This window comes from Epargyreus clarus, unplaced genomic scaffold (assembly GCF_041222505.1).
Source record: "Epargyreus clarus isolate Ecla_fem2 unplaced genomic scaffold, WU_Ecla_fem_2.2 ptg000026l, whole genome shotgun sequence".
Lineage (NCBI taxonomy): Eukaryota > Metazoa > Arthropoda > Insecta > Lepidoptera > Hesperiidae > Epargyreus > Epargyreus clarus.
In genome coordinates, this window is record NW_027332233.1 from 17,432,093 (window position 1) to 17,454,790 (window position 22,698).

Here is a 22,698-nt window from a genome sequence, read left to right on the forward strand (position 1 = left end):
GCTGCGACGCGTCAGTGGCCGACCTCAGGTAGAAATATTTAATCCTATCTGGGGTTGATTACACACGTGGATGGGCGGCAGGAGCCACTTACTATCAGGTGAACCAGTATTAAAAAAAAAGATGCAAAATAGTGTATATGCATTATTATCGCATTATTATAGCGTTATGTGGTGTGACGCAGGTGGGGTGACGTCGCTGGTGAAGCACAGCTACGAGGGCGCGACGTCGGAGGGTCTGTCGGGGTTCATCGCGGGCGTGGGCAAGGGCATCGTGGGCACGGTGACGAAGCCGGTGATCGGCGTGCTGGACCTGGCGGCGGAGACGGCGGCGGCGCTGCGCGAGTCGTCGCGGCGCGCGGGCGCGGGCCCGGCGCGCGCGCGGCCGCCGCGCCTGGCCGCCGCCGCCGCGCTGCTGCCGCGCTACTGCGCCGCGCACGCGCACGGCGCCGCGCTGCTGCACGCGCTCAACGGACACGACTACTCCGAGCGCTTCCTCGCCTACCGCATCGTGCGCGACACGCCGCACGACATCCGCGCGCTGCTCTCCGACGAGTACCTCCGGATATTCACCTGCAAGAACACCACGCCGCAGATCGTCATGGAGACGCACCTCAGGTATATATTTTTTTAATAAAAATATTATTATACATGTATTGTGGAAACGATAGCATTGATGACGTTTAAAGTTTGTTTGCTGGTTTTAATTAATAAATAGGCTGGTTTAAATAATAAATAATAATAATACTTCCATAGTTTTGTTTTGGAAATTGTGATATATCATGTAGATTTCTCAAGTAAAAAATATAAATTTATTTTATATTTAATTATTTAAAAAAAAATTAATGAATTTAAAAGTGATGGAAGTCTTGCCCGACTTTGGCGGCATCAACGTTAGAATTATTTCTAATTAATAACAGCAGTGTTAAGCAATGCTGTTTTTTTAATTCAAGAGTTTGGTAAGGGAGACATACTTTTCTGAGGTGTTTCCGCTTAGTTCTTAGGGGTAGCGGCGCATCTGTGGCGGCAAATAAGAATATAATTCTATATGGCGTTGACTACAGTCGTTCATGTACGGCAGTTGCTACTTATTATTCGGTGGACTGCATGCTTGCCTGTCAAATCAAATCAAATTTATTGTGGAACATGGGTACAAACATAATATTTTGAATGCAACATGTTCCCGCCACAGGTAGGCTTACAATAATTGTGCAATAAAATATATGTAGCAAATCACCGTTACTTTCATCCATATTATATAAAAAACGTGGCCGTAGTAGATATTAGGATAGTCGGACGAATGCTTGTCGGGTGACGAGCGCGCGCTCTTCCAGCAACCTGGTGTCGTGCACGGCGCTGTCGGCGGAGGGCGCGCACTTCGTGGAGCTGGGCGTGCGCGGCGCGGCGGGCGAGGGCGTGCGGCGGCCGCGCGTGCAGTGCGACGCCGCGCCGCTGGCCGCCTGGCTGGCGCGCCACGCCGCGCTCGCGCGCCAGCTGCACCACGACCGCGCGCACACGCTCGCGCCGCACACCGACCTCTAGCCGCCGGGACCGGGCACCGATGTTCCTTGGAAAATATTTCAATGAGGATGGCGCTTATCTGAGTATGGAAGTGACCCATTCGGGTGTGTTCAGCGCTCGGCACGGAGCTCTTCCGTTCACCGTGACATATGTACGTCTGTAATTGTGCGTGCCGGTTACGTCCCCATCGATCTTTGACGAATTTGTCACGAGCATCTAAATGTAAACACTCGAATGAAGTTTTTCATTAGCAAATTATATACATTTTCCATAAAATTAACTACCCTTAAGAATAATAATAATCTTCAATTCATTAGACTGTACGCTACTCAATATACGTGAAATGCCCTCGCCCTCACCCTTATCTTGTATGAATTTTCTCTACCTATTAATATAAATATGTACTATCAAAAATATAGTGAATAATTCTTACTTACTTAAGTATAATATTCACTATAGTTTTAATTTCCGTACTATTACTCATATTATTATAATATAAATAATCTAGTAAATCTATTAACATAATAAATAATAAAAATAACCAATATATTTATACTTTTCTTGTATTACCTGTATATTCATTCAGTATTACCACTTTATTAAAATTAAGTAATACTTGTAGAAAGTAGCTTAAGTTACAAAAAAAGTTCAATGTGAGTCTTTTGTTTAAACCTTAGTACTAAAATTAATTAATTGAACTTCATACTGGAAAAGAAAAGGTATCAAAAATCGATCCAAAAATTTGTAAGAAGGAATAACAATCATATCTTCTGAGTGGAGCGAGTAAGATAATTGACAAATAGAAACACTTTATTACTTGTATTCCACAAAACACTGCCCGATCCATTTACTTATTGGACGTAAATTAAGTACTTGTACCAGTTAAATTTAAAATCATTGATAATACTCACTTTCTGGAAAGTATTTTTTCGTGAATAATATACTTATCAACAATTATTATCTTTTAACATAAATATTATAGCAATTATAAATGTTTTACATAATTGCTAGTTTATGTAAATATGTAGCTAAGATAACTTATCGGATAATGTTATTTATATAACGTTGTGACGTGTTTCACGAGTAAACAGTACAATTTATGTAATTTTTACGTGAACTACTGTATATCTTTATTTGACGAATATCCCTTAGAGAGACCTACACCCACTGTGATGAAACTATGTATAGTTTAAAGATAGTCCATAATGACCACGTATTTAAATATACGGCACTACATGAAATTGTCAAAAATATTGGTTATATTAAATATTATTAAGAGAACTATAGATATATACACAGACTTGCTGTTGAAGTAATATTTATGTAATAAATTGCTATATAGCTAAAGCTTACTTTACTTAATATGAGTTTCTCACATGAGGGGGTCAAAAAATATTAAGCGATTGACCCTATGGCGGTCATCTGTGTAACTGCGGCCGACCATTGCAACCGGCTATGAACCAATCACTGTGCGTTAAAGGCACTGTCTTAGTGTAAACAACCCTTAAGGCTATTTATATAGGTATCTGTTGACTATAGGAATAGTTATGCTATCTACTTTTAGAAACTTCTCTTTAGAAAACGGTTAGTATAATACTATTGGATAATATATATGTAGTAATAAAATTGTACTCCCATTGCAGTTCAAGGGGTAATTTACGTGAAAAGATTCTAATTCAATCTTCTTTAGTTTATTTACAACCTATGTATATTACTGTTATCATGTGGTAGTAGTTTAATCAACATTAGAATGCACAATAAATTTGTTTATTTCGGTTATTGCTTTCATAAACCTTATGTTAGTATTGCGGGGTTTAAGACATAAAAAAATAGAATAATGGGGATGTAATGCTACTTTTCTTAGAGTATAATTTCCCGGCGCTGAGACATGTATAAGGCTGTTTAGGTAGTTTTAAAGTCGTCGTGTTATCTAATTTATTAAGGTGATAGTGTTTCATTCCGGTTTAAACATGTATTTAGAGTATGGTGACGGGAAATAAAATAAACAACCGTGTAGAAAAAAAAATGATTACAAAAATGAATAAAAATAATGATGTATATACTCACTAATATAGTGAGTTTCGAAATTTAAACTTTTTTAGAGCATATCTAGAACATGTGTGCAATGATTTTGCCAAAAGTGTAATAAAACGTGCGTAATATGTGTAGAGGGCGGTGAATTAGGTTTTGTGATGTATACAGCACAAATTACATTTAATTCTTAGTTTATTTTAAATTTATAATGACACATCCCTATAATTAATATTCGCTACTAAGACTTGTAAATATAATAATAGCATACTAATACTAAATGAATGCAGTAATTAATTTATTATGTGAAAGTTTACTCGATATGGGACAAATGACAAATGGGAGTTGTCTGTTCAGAAGTTATACATATGAATTATGTTGGTATGTCCTTAATTGTAATTATTATATAATTGGAGACGAAACACCGATAACACATGTGTATTCGTGTATTTTTATACGTGTCATTTGAGTGTGAGTGAGACAACTATAACATAGTTATAATTATAACGATAGACAAAGATGGGAAAATAGGCTGTGTTCACAATGCAAGTGGAGCGCTTTAAATAGGTTGTTTTGCTATTGTTATTTTTAAAAGATTTTAATTATGTAATAGACTAATATCTTTATTCATAAATAAACCATTGAATAGCTAAGATGATGCTTGTGAGCGTTTGAGGAGATTAACGTTTAGTTACTGTAAGGGGAATTTAGTAACAGACTTTTAATTTGTCCATCAAGCGAATACAAATACTGTATTTTTTATGAATACTTTATCAGTTATGTGTGGGGTACCTATTAGTTTAATGATTTATTTGTCTGGCGGATCACACATAAATGTTAAAAAGTATCATTGTTATAATTGGGTTAAAATGCTTATTTACTGTAGCGTTTATTATAGCAACGTATGATCCAAAGTTAAATAACCTCGCGTGGGAAACTAATAAGATTTTTTTTATAAACATATTTATTTTCTTGCCTTTTGTTGGAAGTCGTGTGGAATAGTATATAGATTTTGGTTATAATAATTGAAGTGACTGACAAGAAACTTATTATTTAGTTATGTCTAAGATACTCTAATATTCCATGTATGTTACTAACTACGGTTATGTGTTAATTTTACAACTTAGTAGAATCTAATAACTTATTTTAGGCCAAGGTGTAACTTTTAAGTTATTTATTATTAATGGCGTGACATTGGTTTTCATGATTAATTGAAATAAAACTACTTTTTTAACTCCTGTTTTTTTTATTAAAATTGTCCTCATAATGTTTGGCACCTAAACCTATCTATATCGGAATGGATAATTAAGTATCTTAAATAACAAATAAATAAACAGTAATATTATAATTATGAATTGTCTGTCAGCTCGCACTTGGCGCGGTAGGCTGTATTCTAATCATGCTAATCGTGCTCGGCAATGGGACAGTGATGGATTGATGAGTAAATTAAAAATATAATTAAAAATAAAATTTAGGAAAACAATACTAGAACATCTATTATGCAAGTTTTCCTCATGAATCTCAAGATATTTGTCAAATACGTTATTGTTTTCGTGCAAAAGCATACTATTAAGTATATTGAAGTATTATTAAGTAAATAATTACTAATAATATACCTTAATTAATTGAAACATGAATGATAAAAGCACTTGATTGATAACAATGCTTCGTATTGTGCAGGAAGATTTAAGATTCAATAGTAAACATTTTACCGTTTCGAATAGAAGGTCAGTGGAAGGCACGCGGTGCGCACGACCGGGACTTTTTATTTATATTTATTTGCTATAAGGTCGACGAGAACTCTAAAGGAACTACTTATACGAAGAACATCGCAATCAGCACGCTTCGAAGTATGTATGATGTAATTTTTTTATTGAGTCAAAGGTCGGTGACACTTGCTCGAAGATTGGATCGTATCTAGTGAATGGATGTATAACCAAGAGAGGTTAAAAATGGGTTGCACTGAACGTATTATATTACTGTGTATTGTTAAGTTATTTACGAGTGCAGAATCTGCGGCCTTGAATTATAAAAACACCGACACAAGGTAAGCTGACAACTACCGTACCGTATTGACAATGGAAAATATGTGTAGTGTTTGTTTTTAAAATTACGGTAATGCATCCATTGACTTTTTTGCATCCAAGAGTTTGCTGTTAATTCTTTGTTGTTATGAATAAATTGAATCCAGTTTTGCATTTTTATGAACCTTATAATTTCATTTTTACATATTAAACGTTTCAGTAGACAAAATATTCAGTATAATGTAGGTAGTTATTTTATAAACATGACAATCCCAATTGTTTTTTCACTAGGAACTCCTAATTTTTAAATTCCTGTTTCTTACTTGAATATCTTAATTTAAATTACCTGCGATACTTGTAATCAACGGCATTTCCATGTAAATGTTATCCTCCTACGTATTTTCATTTGTTTTTGACTCACTTTTTAACTTTAACAATAAGCAGGCATGTATAATTGTATATTTATAATATGATTTACATAATAATCATTTTATAAATATGTAAGAGCTCCATGATACCTTACCACTTGTTATCGTGCTACTTTCACAAAGGTGTTCTTAAATTTCCAGCATGGCGAGCGTAGACTACACGAAAGTTCCTATAATTGAAAAACCTCTACACGTTCCGCCTTTGGAAGAAATCGTGGATGGTAAGAAAATATTCCAGCAATAGGTATATACGAAGATGCTGTACTTTTTAGAAGTACCAGGTTACAATAGATTCATATAGTTTGAAATAGCAGAGCAGAGAGAAACAAGTTATAATATGCTCAAAAACCAAAAGAACCTTAGGACTGCTGCTATGCGGTTACGAAAGATGTGACAGGAGCAATGATAATTTTAGCTTTATTTTCAAGTTAAATAAGGATTTTTAAAATTTTTGTGTTCTTTTTATACTATCCCCAGTACTATCTCGAGGCCTGAAACGGACGTTCGAAACAGTTGAAGTGAGCGCAGAGGACAGCCCCGATCTCACTAAAGACCCTTACAATCTTGTAGCACCCGGTAAGTCTTAGTAAGATTGTTTATTAATTTGTTAATTAATTGTAAATATCTATCAGATTTTAAAATATGTAAAAACGTACTTTCCTTTGTATATAATTTACATGCATTCTTACATGTGATGATGGGTTCGTACGTTATAGATATGTATGCTTGATTAAATCATAGAAGTTATCTTTTTGTTCAAATAAACCACAGAGAACGCACAGTAGCGGTGTTGTTGTTTCAATTGCGATAAACGACCTATACAAATGTTCTTATCATCACTTTTATCCTATTTGCTTATATCATTATGTGAAAATTCTACAAGAAAACAATCAAAGGTTTAATTTTTTTAGGTTATTTAATTATGAAACATGATTATCATGCCCATTGGGGTATAAAGGTAGAAGAATCTACCGAAAAGTTACTGGAGGCCTCAATTCAATGTTCCGCCGCGGGCCTCCGACGACCTTAGTTCGCCACCGGGTAGAAGTAAAACTCTTCATGGTATTACCGACTGTCACACATATTGTGTTGGGTAATAACGTGTGCGTTGGCAGACAGACATAATAAATAAGGCTTGACTAGGGTTAACGGGTGAGAACCCAGTGAAGCTGGTGGAGCTGGGCGGGCCGCCGTACCTGCTGCCGCTGGTGCGGCGCGACAAGGTGTACGACCTGGCCGCGCTGCTGCGGCACGAGCGCCGCGCGCGCGCGCTGCTGGCGGGCGCCGGCGCCGGGCCCTGGCCCTACGCCGGGGTCAACTGCGAGGTACCACTCCCTAGTACAGTCTTTATAAGAAAACGTTGGTATTGCCTTAAATCCGCGTATTTCAACCTGTGGTCCGCGAGTCTATGTATGGGCACAGTATAAGGATATACAGTATTTTAACTCTGCCCTGACCTTGAATTAGATACCTACGGTTGCGCTGGGCAAGGTTACGCGTTAGGGCTGCCTGCCTACAGTTTTTTAATTACATCTGCATACTTGACTTTCTTTTTAATTTTTTGATTGTAAATGTTGTATTTTTTATTTAAACAAATGAATGTTATAGTAAATTATATAGAAAAGTGTTGAATGAAAATGCATGTTGTTTTTTTAATATGTATATATTACGTAATAAAAACTATTATTATAATTGGGTACTTGACAGTTACAACAATAAAATATGAAATATGATCGACATGATTATAAATTAACATAAATTATGCAATATTTACTTTAATTTTTAATACAATATTTAATAATAATTTTAATCTATACTCCGATTCATAATTAGGTATCCAAAATGTAAACAAAGGTGTTGACCTATCAAGAAAATACGTTTCAAATGGTACTCGTAGTTTCTTATTTTGACGATATTAAAATAATACAACGATAATAAAATATTGATCTAAATAAATTAAGATCAATTCTCATTTTCTAATATTTATATTACCTCATTCAGAATAGTCCCTCGGCGGCATATCGCGCGAACAAACGGGTGCCGAGAGGCTGCTAAGCCACGCCCTAAGCCTTTGTAGCGCCGCGCGACGACGAATAAATATGACGCGTGCGTTGTGCAAGCAAGCCCTTCGTTTATCAACAGTTTCGAGTTTTATTTTGCACGGGAATAATAAAAGTTGTAAATTGGTCGAAGAAATAGTTTTATTCTATTAATTCAGAAGAGCGATAATCTCAAATAACAAACTCTAACACCTGTCTACTAAACCAAAATTACAACAATCATACGTATTTTTTTTTATATATCAAATTATATTAATTAAAAACTAATCTAATTTTGTAGTAGTAGTACCTTGTAGATTAAGTATCTAGTATAAACATAAAAATCATTTTAATTGTCTTACCTTTCGGAGTTTCGGGGCGGTTTAAAAAATGTTATATCTGGATGTGTTATTGATGAATTGAAGCAACCAAAAACAGCACAATATAGTCTACATCTTTTCTTCGCCATATTATTCTTGAAACAAAAAAATATACTTCTTAAAAACCGTCACATCACCCGCTCGTGGCACATTCACGACTGTTCGTATACTAAGTGAATACTTACCTCGAGGCGAGTAGGCGTGGCTTGCGTTTCGTGCGTTTGTATGAAGATAAAATACTGTATATCCTTATACTGTGGTATGGGGGTCCGCGGTGTCATCTCTGGACCATACATAAATCGCAAATTAAGTGCAAAAGGACCGCAAAACGAAAAATCAGCAAACCAGTTTTATTAGAAAAATGTGATCTAAGCACACGATATTTAAAAAAAATGCATCCAATGATGTATGACACTATTATTAATCTATAAAAAAAAGAAAAATACATAAATTGGTTTTTCAAATTTTGTTCTGGCTCTCCTGTAAAAAATTGTATCTGTTATAACTAAAATAAATACCTAATCCGTTTTTTTTTGCTGTTTATTTTATTAAGGGGGTCCGTGAAAACTGTGCTCGATTTCCTAAGGGTCCGTGGACTGAAAAAGGCTGGGAAACTCTGCCTTAAATACACTTTCATTTTAGGAATCTTCTGATGTGCATGATTTATCTTTGTAGGGAGACCCACGTATTAGTTGGACAAAATGTTACCTTTTAGCTTAAGATATAAATATTTTTGCTATTACTTTTCCCATTACCAGGTAATGAATTTCTTAAAATTTTCACAGACAATCGTGGATGTAAAATTGAATGTTTGTGTGCTTATTAGTTTAAGTAGATATGTTACATGTGAAATAGTATTTAATCAAGAATATAATAAGTAAGTACTATAAAAAAGTTTCGTTTATTCCAGGGAATCATCAACATGTCTGTGAAGGACGGCGTGGTGGAGCAGGGCAGCCGCATCGTGACGGTGGAGCCGGTGGGCGCGGCCAAGGGCAGCGCGGGCTACCTGCAGCGCCGCCTGCCCGCCAACGAGACGCGCACCGCGCTGCTCGGGAACTACGTGCTCACTGACGGGGAACCGGGGAAGGTTAGTACTGGCTGTCGTTCGACAATAGGCATTTTTAACATAGATATAAAGTTTTATATATAAAATTCTCGTCTCACAATGTTAATTAGCGTACTGCTCCGAAACGGCTTTACCGATTTTCACCAAATTTTATATGCATATTCAGTAGGGCTGAGAATCGGCTACTATCTATTTTTCATACCCCTAAGTGATAAGGGTTGTTTACCCTTAACATTTCTTTATTTATATGGCAACACAACGTTTGCCGGATCAGCTAGAAATTATATAGAAAATAACGATACTATGTTTCCACACTGTATGCATGTTACACGATGGGTATTAAGAATATGTTTTGGTAATTGTCAACTTTTACACATTTTGCAGGTCATAAAAGTTGTGGTCAAAAACCGGATCGGCGAAGCAAACTTTATTACTGCAATAAGGGAGACTTTGAAAGAGCACTTTGGAGATAAAGTAGTAGGTAAGATTAATTGAAAATAATTTAATATTTTTAGACATTTTTTGAAATATGTAACATTTAGATGTGATTTTGACAGTAAAAACCGATTTTATCTACTTACTTGGTAGTAAATTTCATTACTATTATAGTAAATTGTATTACGCAGGTTTGGGCGGCGTGTTCGTCCTGCGTTCAGGGCGCGTGAAACACCACGTGATGCCGGACTTCAGCGCGACGCCGCTGTGCTCAGACGCCGACCTGGACGGCTGGCTCCATTTCTTCGAGATGCGTGCGCCTATCTCTTACATGGGCACGCTTGTCACGGGAGACATGGTGTGTATTACGACATAAGCAAAGTTTATTGACACGTCAAATTCTTGAACTGTTCACAGTTTTGAAATTGCATGTAGTAAGTACCTACAGTGAGTATGAGCTCAGTATATTTATACTTAGTTTAGTTAAAAATTTTTGGAATAAAACTATAGGATTAACACATAAAATTCATATATTCTCTAGTAACTTTCAAATTTTCTTTGTATTTTAATAATGGTTTTAGTTAATCAAACACATGATGAAAGAACCCTTTGTGGTTCGACTCCGGCGGTACCACCGGCACATCTATTTCTGCCTAATAACAGCAGTGTTAGACACTGCTGTGTTCCGTTTTTAAGGGTGTGGTATGGGAGACATACTTTTGCGAGGCGTTCCAGCTTAGTCCTCAGGTGTAGCAGGTGCTCATGTGTGGTCGACCTCAGGTAGGAATATGTAGTCCTATCTGGAGTTGAATACAGATCTCCATGGGCGGCAGGAGCCACTTACACTTACTTACGTAGGTGGACCGCATGCTCGTCTGTTACTCCCATATTATATAAAAAAAAAACATCTTTACTTTTAAGAACGACTTTCGATGTAATATAACATCCCGCAACATGTTCCGTTGCCGCAGGGCCTGGACCTGCGCGTGCAGCACTTCCACGGGTTCAGCGCGCACGGCGACGGCGGCCACTACCACCACGACACGTCGCCGGCGCGGGCGCACTACGAGGGCTACTTCGCGCCCGCCGCCGCCGTGCTGCGCGTCGACGCGCCCGAGGACACGCACGCCTTCGGACGCGACTGAACTCACACTTGGAAATACCAAACCGAACCATAACGAACCAAATATTGTCGGAATACTCAATCGGACATTTAATTTTAATTAGCGCAATCGAACAACACGTTACATAACTTTGTTGCTTCGAGTCAACCGTACCAAAAATTTGTCCCGTTTGAAAAAAATATCATTTCCTCGCCTATATCAACAAACCCGGGGAGGAGGGGACCCTTTACCCTTACAATATACTGTTGTTTTTTATAAATAAAACAATAAAAGTAATGGTGTATCAATTTATATATTGGAGAAGGTCAGGGTAAAATTCACATATAAATATTAACTCCGTAACAACATGGCGCCGAGCTTAAGAGCTGTAAATTAACGCCTAATAACAGTTCTAAATTAATTTCACAGAATCCTTTACAATTGCTAGTAAACTATTGTTATAAATGTACCGAGAGACTAAACATTTGGTGTCAATCATTAGTCACCGGTGGGAACATATCTGCTGGCAACAGCTGGGAGTGCACCAGAATGTTTTCTCTCATTAAATATAAACTGTAAGTTATATGTCTATAGTGAAGCCGGATAATTATTTAATCTATTCTAGCGCGATTTTATAGCTGCAATTAATACGACTGTTGTTCTAGCTACTATATACTATATATAGCGATATCAAACGGCTTCCCCATAAACTCATTAATACGTCACAGCAGACTATAATGGAATTCTCATTTAATGACCGTTGATCGAGTTCAACTCGAAAAGTTATACTGGAATTTACGAATTTAAAAAAATATTAGGTAATTTTGACTCAAGCCAAATGAATGCAGGATAATAATTTACCCACTATTACCATGCTACCCTTTATTAACGTCTTCACAGTGGATGACGGTAGGCATGTCCTCATAGTAGGCATTATTTTAACATTACAATTTCAGAAATATAAACTAAAATCGTATAATTTCCCTGTGACATGCCTGTTCATATATCTATTTAATTACAATAAACAAGAATATAAGATTACAAATAACAAGATTACAAATAACACAAAATCAAATGACATATTTCGCAGTATAATAATTATATCTCCAATAAAGTCCATTCCCTGTTTACCTCATCTGTTTCCACACCATAATCTACATTGGATACGGATTATAATTTTTAAATGACATACAAAAATACTAACACTATCTTATGTACAATGATTCATAAATTATAAATATAGCTATAATTTTTCAAAATGATTTTAAGAGAATCGTTAGAATTGTGAATAAGTTTTTCTTTGTTTAGAATGTTTTATAAATTTTGCAAATTAAAGTTACATAGTGAAAGATTTTTTTTAATATCTCGAAAATTGAACATTTTCATATATTAGGTATGTGCATAAGGGTTTAGAAAACGCAAAAAATATTTAAGCAATTATTTCATAAAAATGTTGCCTTGATCTTACTACAAAATGTACAATATGATGACAAAGTAACCCAACAATTCGATTGAAATATTTAAATATAGATGCATCAACCTTATTTTTATTATTTATAGAATTGTTGGATTTCATTATACATTATGTTTATTTGTTTTACAATTTATTATATACCTTAAACATTGGCAGTCTGCAGCTCTGAGCATCGCATACTTCTAAGCCAGAATTATGAATTAAACTTTTACTAGAATTTCATGAATTCTATCAAAGAAAGTACACAATTTTTTCTCATGTTGGCAATAGTCTAATAGAAAAAGGATTTCTGTGACTACACTTATTCTAACAAATCCTAATAGTAACTCTAGGGAATAGCTTGGACTGCGCCGGTCATCAACAAAATACACAACTGATTTTGGGAATTTAGTATTAAATTCACCGTTTTTGCATTAACGAAATCATTAAATTAATGCAAAGATAAAATATATAAACTAGATCTTGGTGTGTTTATTAGTTATGTTAGTGTCCTCGTTAAATGGCAGGAAGACCTAACTTGGTATTTCTATTATCTATTTATCTTTGCATTTACATTCAAGTAACAAAGCATATATTTATTAAATATATTTTGGTTGAGCCCCGGCGTAGCGTAAGCTTAGTCTAACGTACACAGCCCGATATGTCGCTAGCTTGCTAATTAATAAAATAAATAACAATTGATACCATGAATTGATGAATACAAGACGTACGAATTTGAGTGAAAGATAAAGATTCAAATAATCCAGAGACTATGACTAAAGTGGGATGAATTCTGACAATAAATTAAAGATATCAAAAAATGTAATGATAAATAGGAATAAGTGAAAATGTCACTAACTGCTTATCAAAACAAAGCCAGTAAACTTTTATTTCCTAAGCAAAAGCTAGCATTTTAACTTTTTCCATCTAACATTGAATTTTTGGAGAAATATTCAACTCTAAATTTAATTTAACTGTTATAAATTTTGTTGAAATAAATATATTGTCGAAATTCATCCCATCCCTCCATAATACTTTAATTTGAAAAATCTTTAAATATATAAGATTACAAGTTGTGTAATTATAATTTTATTGAATAAAGGGTACATTTAAATTTTGTATACAAAAATAAAATCACATGAAGTGCATACTATCTAAGCCTAATGATTAAAAAAATATGTACAACGCCTCTTCTAGTTAGCTGAACCAAACCAATTCAAATAGCTTTGTATCGTCTGCACATTTAGTGTTGTAGAATATATAATCCCAATATATCTATTTCAAACTAAAATCACTTAGTACAGACATTAATTAATATTGTTTTGCAACTCAGAAATATCTTTAAATAAGATTTTTCATAACCAAAACAATAGTAATAACCGAAGAAACAAACATAACTATTTCCATGTTTCATCATCTATATGAAACTAAATAATTTAGCGAATACATATAATATGTAGTATGGTTGGGGTAAATATAATCTTTATGTTTACTTCAGGCTTATCAGATTATTTTATAAGCTTCACTTGAGATGTCAATGATAACACTGCTTGGTGGGGAACTTGCCACTTCCAGACAATAGATGACAACTGTCAATTTTAACTGTACCTTACTGGTCACCACTCACAGGACACTAATCATATCACTCCATTTAAGCGATGGATTCACATTTTTCACTTTAACTCGTGTGGTTCTGTACGTGGGTGCTTCGAGAGGGTTCAGTGTCGCTGCGGCGGGCGGCGGCGGGCGGCGGCCCTAGGAGCGGAAGAAGCGCACGGCGCGCACGACGTACTGGCGGCAGATGGGGCACTCGGCCAGCTGCTTGGAGCACGCCGTGCACGCCGCGATGTGGCCGCACTCCAGCAGCACGCACTCCAGCGGCGCCGCCATGCAGATCTTGCAGCACTCCTCGATGGGCAGGTTGTCGATCTCTGCGACCGATATACCACATATGTAAAACATTAATGGATATCGATACGATATGTCATGATGGTGACAAAACGTTTTTCTTTCTTTTTTTAAATACACATGCAAGAAGATTATAACGTTTACTTTGGAAGTTTTAAAAAGTGAATAAGGCCTCTAATAAACTTAGATAAGGTCAGTCACATAAAAATCACGAAAATATAGTGCAATTTTATCTATATGTAATATGCATAATCTATAATTAATGTATATTAAGATAAAAGATAATACTTTACAAAATGGCTTTGTTTAAGTACGATAATAAATTGCAAATATAAAATTCAGTTATGAACATTCAATTAGACCTAAGATGTATTTTTTTGTAACAATTTTGCAATTCAAGTATGTAATCATAACGATAAAATTTGATAATAAATGCAACAAGTTTACCAATAATTATTATGGTCAAACACATTATATTATTGGTGCAAGAAAATGGTTTTTTGCTGTTTTCATGTCGGCGGTCTAATACTATTTGAATGTTGAATGTCTGTGTCAATTTTAGTAAGAAAGAAAAAATTCATCACAGAGTCCCTTCCCACTGCACTTGAAAGACTGATGAAATATAGTACACTAACCATCCTTGAACTTGGCGTGGTCCTGCCACAGGATCTTGGCGCGCTCCAGCAGGTCCTTGCGCTCGAGGCAGCCGCGGTACTCCACGCGGTTGCGCGTCAGCAACTCCTTCAGCTGCTTCACGTTTAAGAAGTCCAGGTCGGACGGCTGCTTCAGTTGCTCTAATGTTATTTGCTTTGGGGTGCCTGGATATGACAACGAAATGTTCGTGAAGTCGACACTTATTGGGATCATGCAATGCAAATAATTTAATTGGAATAAATAAAATGGACACACTAAGGCACACATAGAATAGGAACATACATCATCTGGATGCCTTTATTGGTAACCTTCACTGTAACGCTGTTTGTCCACCGCCACCGTCACCGAGCCGATACCGATAATTCATGAAGGCGCCGAAGTAGCGTACATACATTCACTATAGCCGCTTGTCCACCGCACGTCCGTCACCCGAGCACCGTGATCCTGGCCGCCGATATTTCGAGTAGATCGGCGTGACCGCTACATCGGCACCGAGAATTTGACGAGCCGATGTGCCGGCAATATTTTCCATACATTGCCGTCACACGCGTGACAACTGGAATAAAATAGACTGCCGATATCGGTCGCGGTGGACAAACTATCGCCGTCATGACGTATTGAAATAATCTCATTTTCGGTATCGGTTCGGTGACGGTGCGGTGGACAAAAAACCTAAGACCATGGGTATCACATTGTTATCCGGAAATGGCGATATGACTGACCTGGTTCGTCCATGAGGGGTTCGTCCTGGAGGCTGGCGGTGTCGGTGGCGGTGGAGTCGGAGCGGTGCAGCGCCAGCTCGGAGGCGGCGCGGCGCGGGCTGCCGGCCGCCGCCGCCGCCAGCAGCACGTCAGAGTCTGCCACGGGAGATAAGTAAATAAACAACTTTTGGGTTTTTTTTTATATTTAACCTAGCAATAAGGCAGACGGGCTACCTGATGGAAAGCAGTCACCGTCACCTATGGACATTTGCAACACCAGAGGAGTCGCCAATGCATCGCCGGCTTTGAACGAGAGTTCTTTTTACACCCCTCTTGAAGAGCCCCATGTCATAGCCCTGAGGGAATACCTCAGGAGGAAGTTCATTCCACATTTTGCACATACGAGGCAAAAATGACCGTGCAAACTGAACCGCGAAGGACCGCCACGGGTCAAGTTGATGAGAATGGAACGTCATCCTTCAGTGAGTGGTGTGATGAAGGAAGGGTGATATAGGAACCAGATCGAACAGGAAATAGTAACATTGCGTCACATTTTAAACAGGGTTCTGAAGACAAGGACTTTGCCTATGATTCTAATAAAATTAAATTTGGTGGAAGAGTTTCAAGTTTCAAGCAACCTTCTCTTTCTCTACTCAAATCCATAAATTATACTTACCACCATATTAGCCAATAATAAGAATCCTAATATCTGAAAGAGATTTATGTAATAATGCATGTCATAAATTACTATTACTGGGCTTACATTCATTTGATAATAGTCAATTGATTAATACCCTGATAAAAATGCGAATTTTTCAAGGCATAATTTCATTAATTCTTATACAAAATAATTATCGAACAAGAAGCTATAAATTACATTGGATAAATTAAGCACATAAGCAATAAGAATGTGTCTTTATTTTTAAATTACTAGAAGTAAAGCAACTTACTACAATAGTTTGATGAACAGTATAGGTTTTTCCCACATTAAACTGTTACGCCATACAGTGCTCATACCTCCAGATATAATTAGACTGGGAACCAACTATTTTATTATAAGTGTCCCATTAATGTTGTGAACATCATCATCATCAAACCATTACTGTCCCACTGCTGGGCACGGGTCTCCTCTCATAATGAGAAAGATTAGGCCATAGTCCATCACGCTGGCCTAGTGCTTATTGGTAGACTTCACATACCTTTAAGATTTATTTTCTTTAATTTATAAATCTTTTAGGTATGCAAGTTTCCTCACGATGTTTTCCTTCACCGTTTTTAAGTAAGTGATCATTAATTTCTAATACGCACATAATTTTGAAAAATCAGAGATGCATGCCTGGGATTTGAACCTCGGACCCCTCGATCGAGAGGCCGAGTTTCTTAACCACTAGGCTATCACTGCTTATTAAATGTTGTGCAGTAGATATAATTATTACTGTTTATGGCGGGTATTGTACCATTGGGCAGTGGGTCAGCGGGCCTGGTGACGAACTCCCAGCCCGCGTCGTCCAGGTCCTCCACCTCGAAGCAGTCGGCGGTGTCGACGCGCGCGCTCTCCGACGAACTACTGTTCGACAGCGGAGCCTCGGGCACTGGCACTCTTATGTCTTGTTCACCACCTAAAATATAATGTTGTATAGTATCAAATCAACATCAATTTTTTTTATTCAAAATAGGTTCTTTACAGAGCACTTTTTGAATGTAAATACAACTACCACCACTTCACAAGGTGTTACGTTATGGAGAAGAAGCAGCGAAAGAAACTCCATAACACACATCTTTTAAAAAAAAAGTTTTTACAATGTTAAATTTAACCTAATGGTACATGTGGAGCTGGAAGTACTTCAGACCATACCGTTTTGTCAGTCAAATAATAGCTTAGTTTATAGTACGCTTTTTTACATAGCGTTTGTTTAACAATATGTTTGAACTTTTTTTTCTGTAAGATTCAAGTATTTTCATATGTTTTACGGACAAGATGAGATGTACATGATTATTAATAAGCTTACAAACATTATAGATAATTTATCCAAAACATTTATTAAGCTTATCACACTGCCCTGTGGTTCACCAAAAATCATGCAATTCTATGCTTCATTTACATGTAATAGACTGTGCTGACTGGGCTGAATATAAACACTAGGGGGCTTTAAATGCAGTTTTGATTATAGAAGACAAAAATGTATCTTAACTTTATTCGATAAAACTTAGAAATCTATGACAAACAGACCCACTTGTAGTTTTGTTCCTATTTATTTACTAGATAGTTTTAATCACATAGTGTAGAATTACCTGGTGTAGTTGTAAATCTTGTGTCTACATTACTTGGCCCATTATTAGCTGGACTTGTGGTGGTCGGCGAATGGGCATGCGATGCATTAAAACAACTACCTGAAATATGGTGTTACATTCAATTTAGAATAAATTTTTAAAATTGAAGTTACGAGGGAAGGAAGACTACACAATTTTCATTATTTTCATTTTTTTTAAAGAAAAACAAGACATATTCTTCTTGATGCTAGGGCTTACTTTAAGGGCCTTGATATACCTCTTGGTGGTGGTGGAGCAGCCGTCGAGTTATTCCTCAGATCAAAAGCAGAGTTGATGAAGTCATTAAAGTTTGTTGTGAGGCCCTTCAGAGAGCTAAATGGGTTCGCGCCGGTGCGGGAGCCACGCCTCCGGTACGACGCGCTGTTCACGTGCGATATACATAAGTTTACTAGTTCTTCTTTTTCTGAAATATATAAAATATAAGCAATGAGTTTTCTGTAATGTTATAAAAGATATAGTAAAAACAAAACCTACTCTATTTAAATTTTCTTATATCACTTCTGGAAGCTGTTTGTCTGAAGATAAATGTTTGTGTAGTGCTCTTTGCCATTCAAAAGGTTCGGAATGAATTTACTTTGAATAAATAACTTTACATGTATACATTGGGTATGCAAAAATATTTTTCCTTGAATCAATTGAAAATATTCCTAATTGATTTTTTTTAAATAATCATTTGTTGTAAAATAGTCACATGTGCTATGCAAGGAAAAAACAATACAATAAATTAATAGTATGAGAAATATTCTCAAATAACAAAACCCACTTAGCTTATTGTGCAAGTTAGCATCGTAACAATAAAATATTGTCTGTTGGAATTTCCAAAAAAATAAATAAATTATTGGATTGATAGGAGACTAATAATTGAAATTAAAATGTGATTCCAAAACAGCTAATTTTAAGATATTTAACCAAGAAAAGCATTTTTGTAATGTCTAAGTTATTTGTTAGAACAAATTAGGGGTTATGTGTCTGCTATCAGTATTGTATACTACGCAGGAGTTGCCAACAAATGGTCTAGTTCATCTTAGGTCTTATTGTACTTGTATGTGAAATGGTGCTAAGAAACTTAAAACTCACCGACATTTGGTGCACACTGACTTATTATTAATTATCAACCGATTTTAATACACATACTATAGCTGATTTGGACTTATATTTTGTGATAATATTCAGGATAAAAAGCAGTTAACAACCTGCTGTAAAGTTCTTGACTAAAACTGATACAGATTATTAAGCTATCTAGTACATGAATTACCATTTAATTCCACAAGTGGTGAACAATAAAATTATTTCATTGGGTGAGTATATGTCACTGATCATGTGTATCACATTAGTCTATGCATTATCTTACACAGAATACTCCACAATGTAGTACCGAGATAAACTATCTCCTTATCCTCAACACTCCACAATAATATTGAAAGCATAAAAGGGGAATTACAAAGCATGTTTCAGAGCAATTACTTTTTATATACTTTAGTATACATCTTAAATAGTAAGATTTAGTTTATTTTTTGTCATAAAAGATGCAAATTTTGATTTCAATTGCATAATAACTTTAGTCCTAAACTAAATCGCAGGATTTGACACAGGAACAACAAATATAAAAATGTGTATTGCTGATTTGGAGGCCCCTTTAATGTGTTCATACACATCTTACACATACATTGGTGATATGGCTCAGCCGGTGGACACATACCGCTGAGCTTGCAAGTTACATTAGATAGGAATGTTACTATGGGTACTCATATATATTACATACCTACTTTATACTCAGTTATATTATATATTTAGTTATTATGAAGATTAAGGAGGAAGATTAATTATAAAGAGATTTATTTATTAAGAATATCTTATGTGTGAAGTCATGGATAGCTTTTTATTATGTATTCTAGCTGAATAATTATTTAAATAATTGCATTTTATTTTCAAATATAATAAATAGTGATGATTTGTAATTTGGTCTATTATGTATATTTATTTAAACGTAAATTTAACTTTATTATCTGATTATTAGGTATATACTTTTTTTATATACGGTCAAATAGCTACATAAAAGTGTCAATTTAGTTATATAATCCATACTTTGTGATGCCTGCCTGAAGTAGTGGTACATGAGTAATTCAGTGTGGGGAATACCACACACTGCAGGGGAAACTACGGACTTCCTATTTACAAAATCCCCAAGTCCACATTCAAGTTAAAGGTAATGTGGGAGTTGACATATAAATAATAATAACTAATTTTGTGATTGGATTAATTTATGACTAACTGAAAAAATACTATTTAAAGAAGCACAGTCATAAAAATAAAAAAGAAATTATTATAAAAAACATCAATAACTTCGAAAGTGACAGCTGAAATAGGCAAAGTGCTTTTATTTCATATACCTGAAAGTTATAGTTAGTTTATAAATATTTTGTAAGGTAAGTGTGTATTTGCTATTATACAAAATTAAAGATTGTAATATACTGCAAGTCACGAGATGTGCACAATTCAAATTTACCGAATGTCAAGTGAAGAGGTCAACAAACAAGCTGAAGTGATTGGAATTATTCTAGAACATGCAATCGGGTATAATTGCGTGCTTGATATACGAACCTACGCAGCCTCTGGTGGAGACGTTTTGTCGTTGCAGGAAGCACTGCAGGTCGCGCACCTTCAGGTGTGAGATGGTCGGACGGGACAGGGGGCGAGTGGAGAGCACCCTGCAGGGCATGCACATGGCGCCGCCGCCGCGCCGCAGGCAGCCGCTGCAGTAGTATCTCTCGCATTCCGTGCATGCCCGCTTCCGCTTGAACACGCTGAACTGCACCGCGCAGCTCTCACACGGCATCCTACTCCCGCGTCCCCGCACTATCATCGGACATACTCCGTGTGACGCACTTTACCACACACCCTCCCTGCCGCGGTCTCATTCCCCGCAAGCGCGACTTGTTTTCGTTACTCGGTTCTGCTTGCCGATATATCAGACATTGATGTTGCAAGGGAGTGTTTTGTAAAAAAACCAAAACATCAGACTAGTGCCATCACGGAAACGACGTTCCGTTTTGGGTTACGTTACGGAGACAGACAAATTTCATTTGCTGCGACATTAACGACATTTTATTTAGCAATCTGTCCGAAGAACACTGTTCTGTCAACACAGATTAAACATACAGATTTATTCCATAGCTTAAAAGATCTGTGAAATGTGTATAAGAAAGGTAATTATTATTTTTATTAAAATAGTAAGTAATCAGTTTAAGAATATAAATAGGACATGTTTTATATAATCAATTTATTTTAATGTAATAAACGAACATAAGAAGAATACTTTATTTATGATACGTCGTTCCGTTACATGACACATATATATTATTTATTTAAAATGTGGTTACATTTTAAAAACAGTCTTAAATTAAATATTGAGAAGACCAAATTTACTAAAAAAATTGTAGAAGATTTTCCTTAAATGATTACTGTTGCACGTGTTGAAATTTTGCAAATCTAGTAGTATATTCCACCCAGTATAAACAAATGTACCCTCTGGTTTCACAACTGGCTACTCGAATAGGGATTTTTAATATTTTAATATCTGCTGGCTTACAACAGGGTATAGCATAAGGTTACGGTTATTAGTTATTTATAGAATATGTATTTTATTCTATAAATTTATACATCCTTCGGAGCATAGAAGTCATTCGTCGATGACCCTGCGATCTCCGATTGGATAAATTCCTTAAGCCTGCGGAGGCACATATTTAACTTCTGCGTGTTCTACCGGCTTTACAATGGTGATTGATTTGGTGCCTACCCTGCCTTCGTCGCACCACTCGATAATTTTCACCATCAATGATGTTCCATCCACATCAATTGGACCCTTGGTGGACCTTCACGGTTTGCACGGTCATTCTTTCTTACACTTGCACAATTTCTTACACTTTTTTATTGCCATTATTAAATGGTTAGGCGTTTAATGTTAGGTGTGTATACTGTGTATATAATATAATATATTTATGTTAGGGTTTAATTATGAAAGTATGCCAATAGTTTTGTTTACATTATTCTCCATATTAGTATTCTGGGGTACCTTTTTTGACCTTTTACTAATAATTATCACAGTGTTGTTCTAACCAAGGTTTTTCTCAATATTACTTAAGGTGCTTTATCAGCAACAATGGTAATAGAAGACACCTATACCTGTATTTAGGTGTGTGTCCACCTCAGACATTAACGTAGAAAAACAGAATAGGTTTTGGCTACGACACTACTTATGACCGTCAGAAACGGAGTGAACAGCCGAATCAAGCCAGTTCAGCGAGCACAATTGTGCGTTAATCTCTTATTATTTAATTATAACCTTATCAACAAATATCCACGGTGTTTCTTTTACGAGTATATTGAGATTCTGGGAGTCTTACCTAATGTATGTAGAAATGCAAAGTCATTGCTCAAACTAAGTCGGAGGTTCTGGATTGCCCGTTTGTTTGACCTTATATGCAATATACATTACATTATGAAAGTCTTTTTTTTGGTAATGCACATCTAAAATAAAGCAAGTTCTCAAAAATTTACCCAAATTGTTACAAAGTTAGGTAATTTTTGAGTACTTAGTCAACCTAGCACCTATCCGTTTTGAAGC

At 36.1% G+C, this 22,698-nt stretch overlaps 3 protein-coding genes and 1 long non-coding RNA gene across 7 annotated transcripts in view; 2 read left to right on the forward strand and 2 right to left on the reverse strand.

The window, feature by feature from the left end:
- The window catches only part of Vps13D (vacuolar protein sorting 13D), a 49,458-nt gene extending 44,675 nt beyond the window's left edge, over positions 1 to 4,783 (forward strand). The window contains 2 exon segments of the mRNA XM_073087519.1: positions 183 to 615; positions 1,332 to 4,783. Coding sequence (XP_072943620.1) covers positions 183 to 615; positions 1,332 to 1,539 — 641 coding nt within the window. The 3' untranslated portion in view covers positions 1,540 to 4,783.
- LOC140753126 (uncharacterized) lies at positions 463 to 5,391 on the reverse strand. The gene is made up of 3 exons (XR_012103539.1): positions 5,262 to 5,391; positions 1,235 to 1,564; positions 463 to 570 (listed from the first exon to the last, which is right to left on the reverse strand). It is a non-coding gene; the product is annotated as an uncharacterized LOC140753126 (long non-coding RNA).
- On the forward strand, positions 5,246 to 11,324 carry LOC140753124 (ester hydrolase C11orf54 homolog). 4 transcript variants are annotated; one of them, XM_073087516.1, is made up of 8 exons: positions 5,246 to 5,399; positions 6,143 to 6,222; positions 6,479 to 6,577; positions 7,145 to 7,326; positions 9,331 to 9,510; positions 9,874 to 9,970; positions 10,116 to 10,282; positions 10,896 to 11,324. In XM_073087516.1, the coding sequence occupies exons 2-8, from the start codon at positions 6,144 to 6,146 to the stop codon at positions 11,067 to 11,069; spliced, it is 978 nt and encodes a 325-aa protein (XP_072943617.1). In that variant the 5' UTR covers positions 5,246 to 5,399; position 6,143; the 3' UTR covers positions 11,070 to 11,324. The 4 variants fall into 4 exon arrangements, with proteins under 4 accessions (XP_072943617.1, XP_072943616.1, XP_072943618.1 ...); XM_073087515.1 differs by lacking the exon at positions 5,246 to 5,399 and adding an exon at positions 5,406 to 5,596; XM_073087517.1 differs by lacking the exon at positions 5,246 to 5,399 and adding an exon at positions 5,599 to 5,664.
- LOC140753123 (E3 ubiquitin-protein ligase RNF34) lies at positions 11,322 to 21,209 on the reverse strand. The gene is made up of 7 exons (XM_073087513.1): positions 20,676 to 21,209; positions 18,292 to 18,477; positions 18,036 to 18,134; positions 17,201 to 17,362; positions 15,765 to 15,899; positions 15,024 to 15,206; positions 11,322 to 14,411 (listed from the first exon to the last, which is right to left on the reverse strand). Exons 1-7 carry the CDS (start codon positions 20,935 to 20,937, stop codon positions 14,236 to 14,238), a joined length of 1,203 nt encoding a protein of 400 aa, XP_072943614.1. The 5' UTR covers positions 20,938 to 21,209; the 3' UTR covers positions 11,322 to 14,235.
- Between the last annotated feature and the right edge of the window lie 1,489 nt (positions 21,210 to 22,698).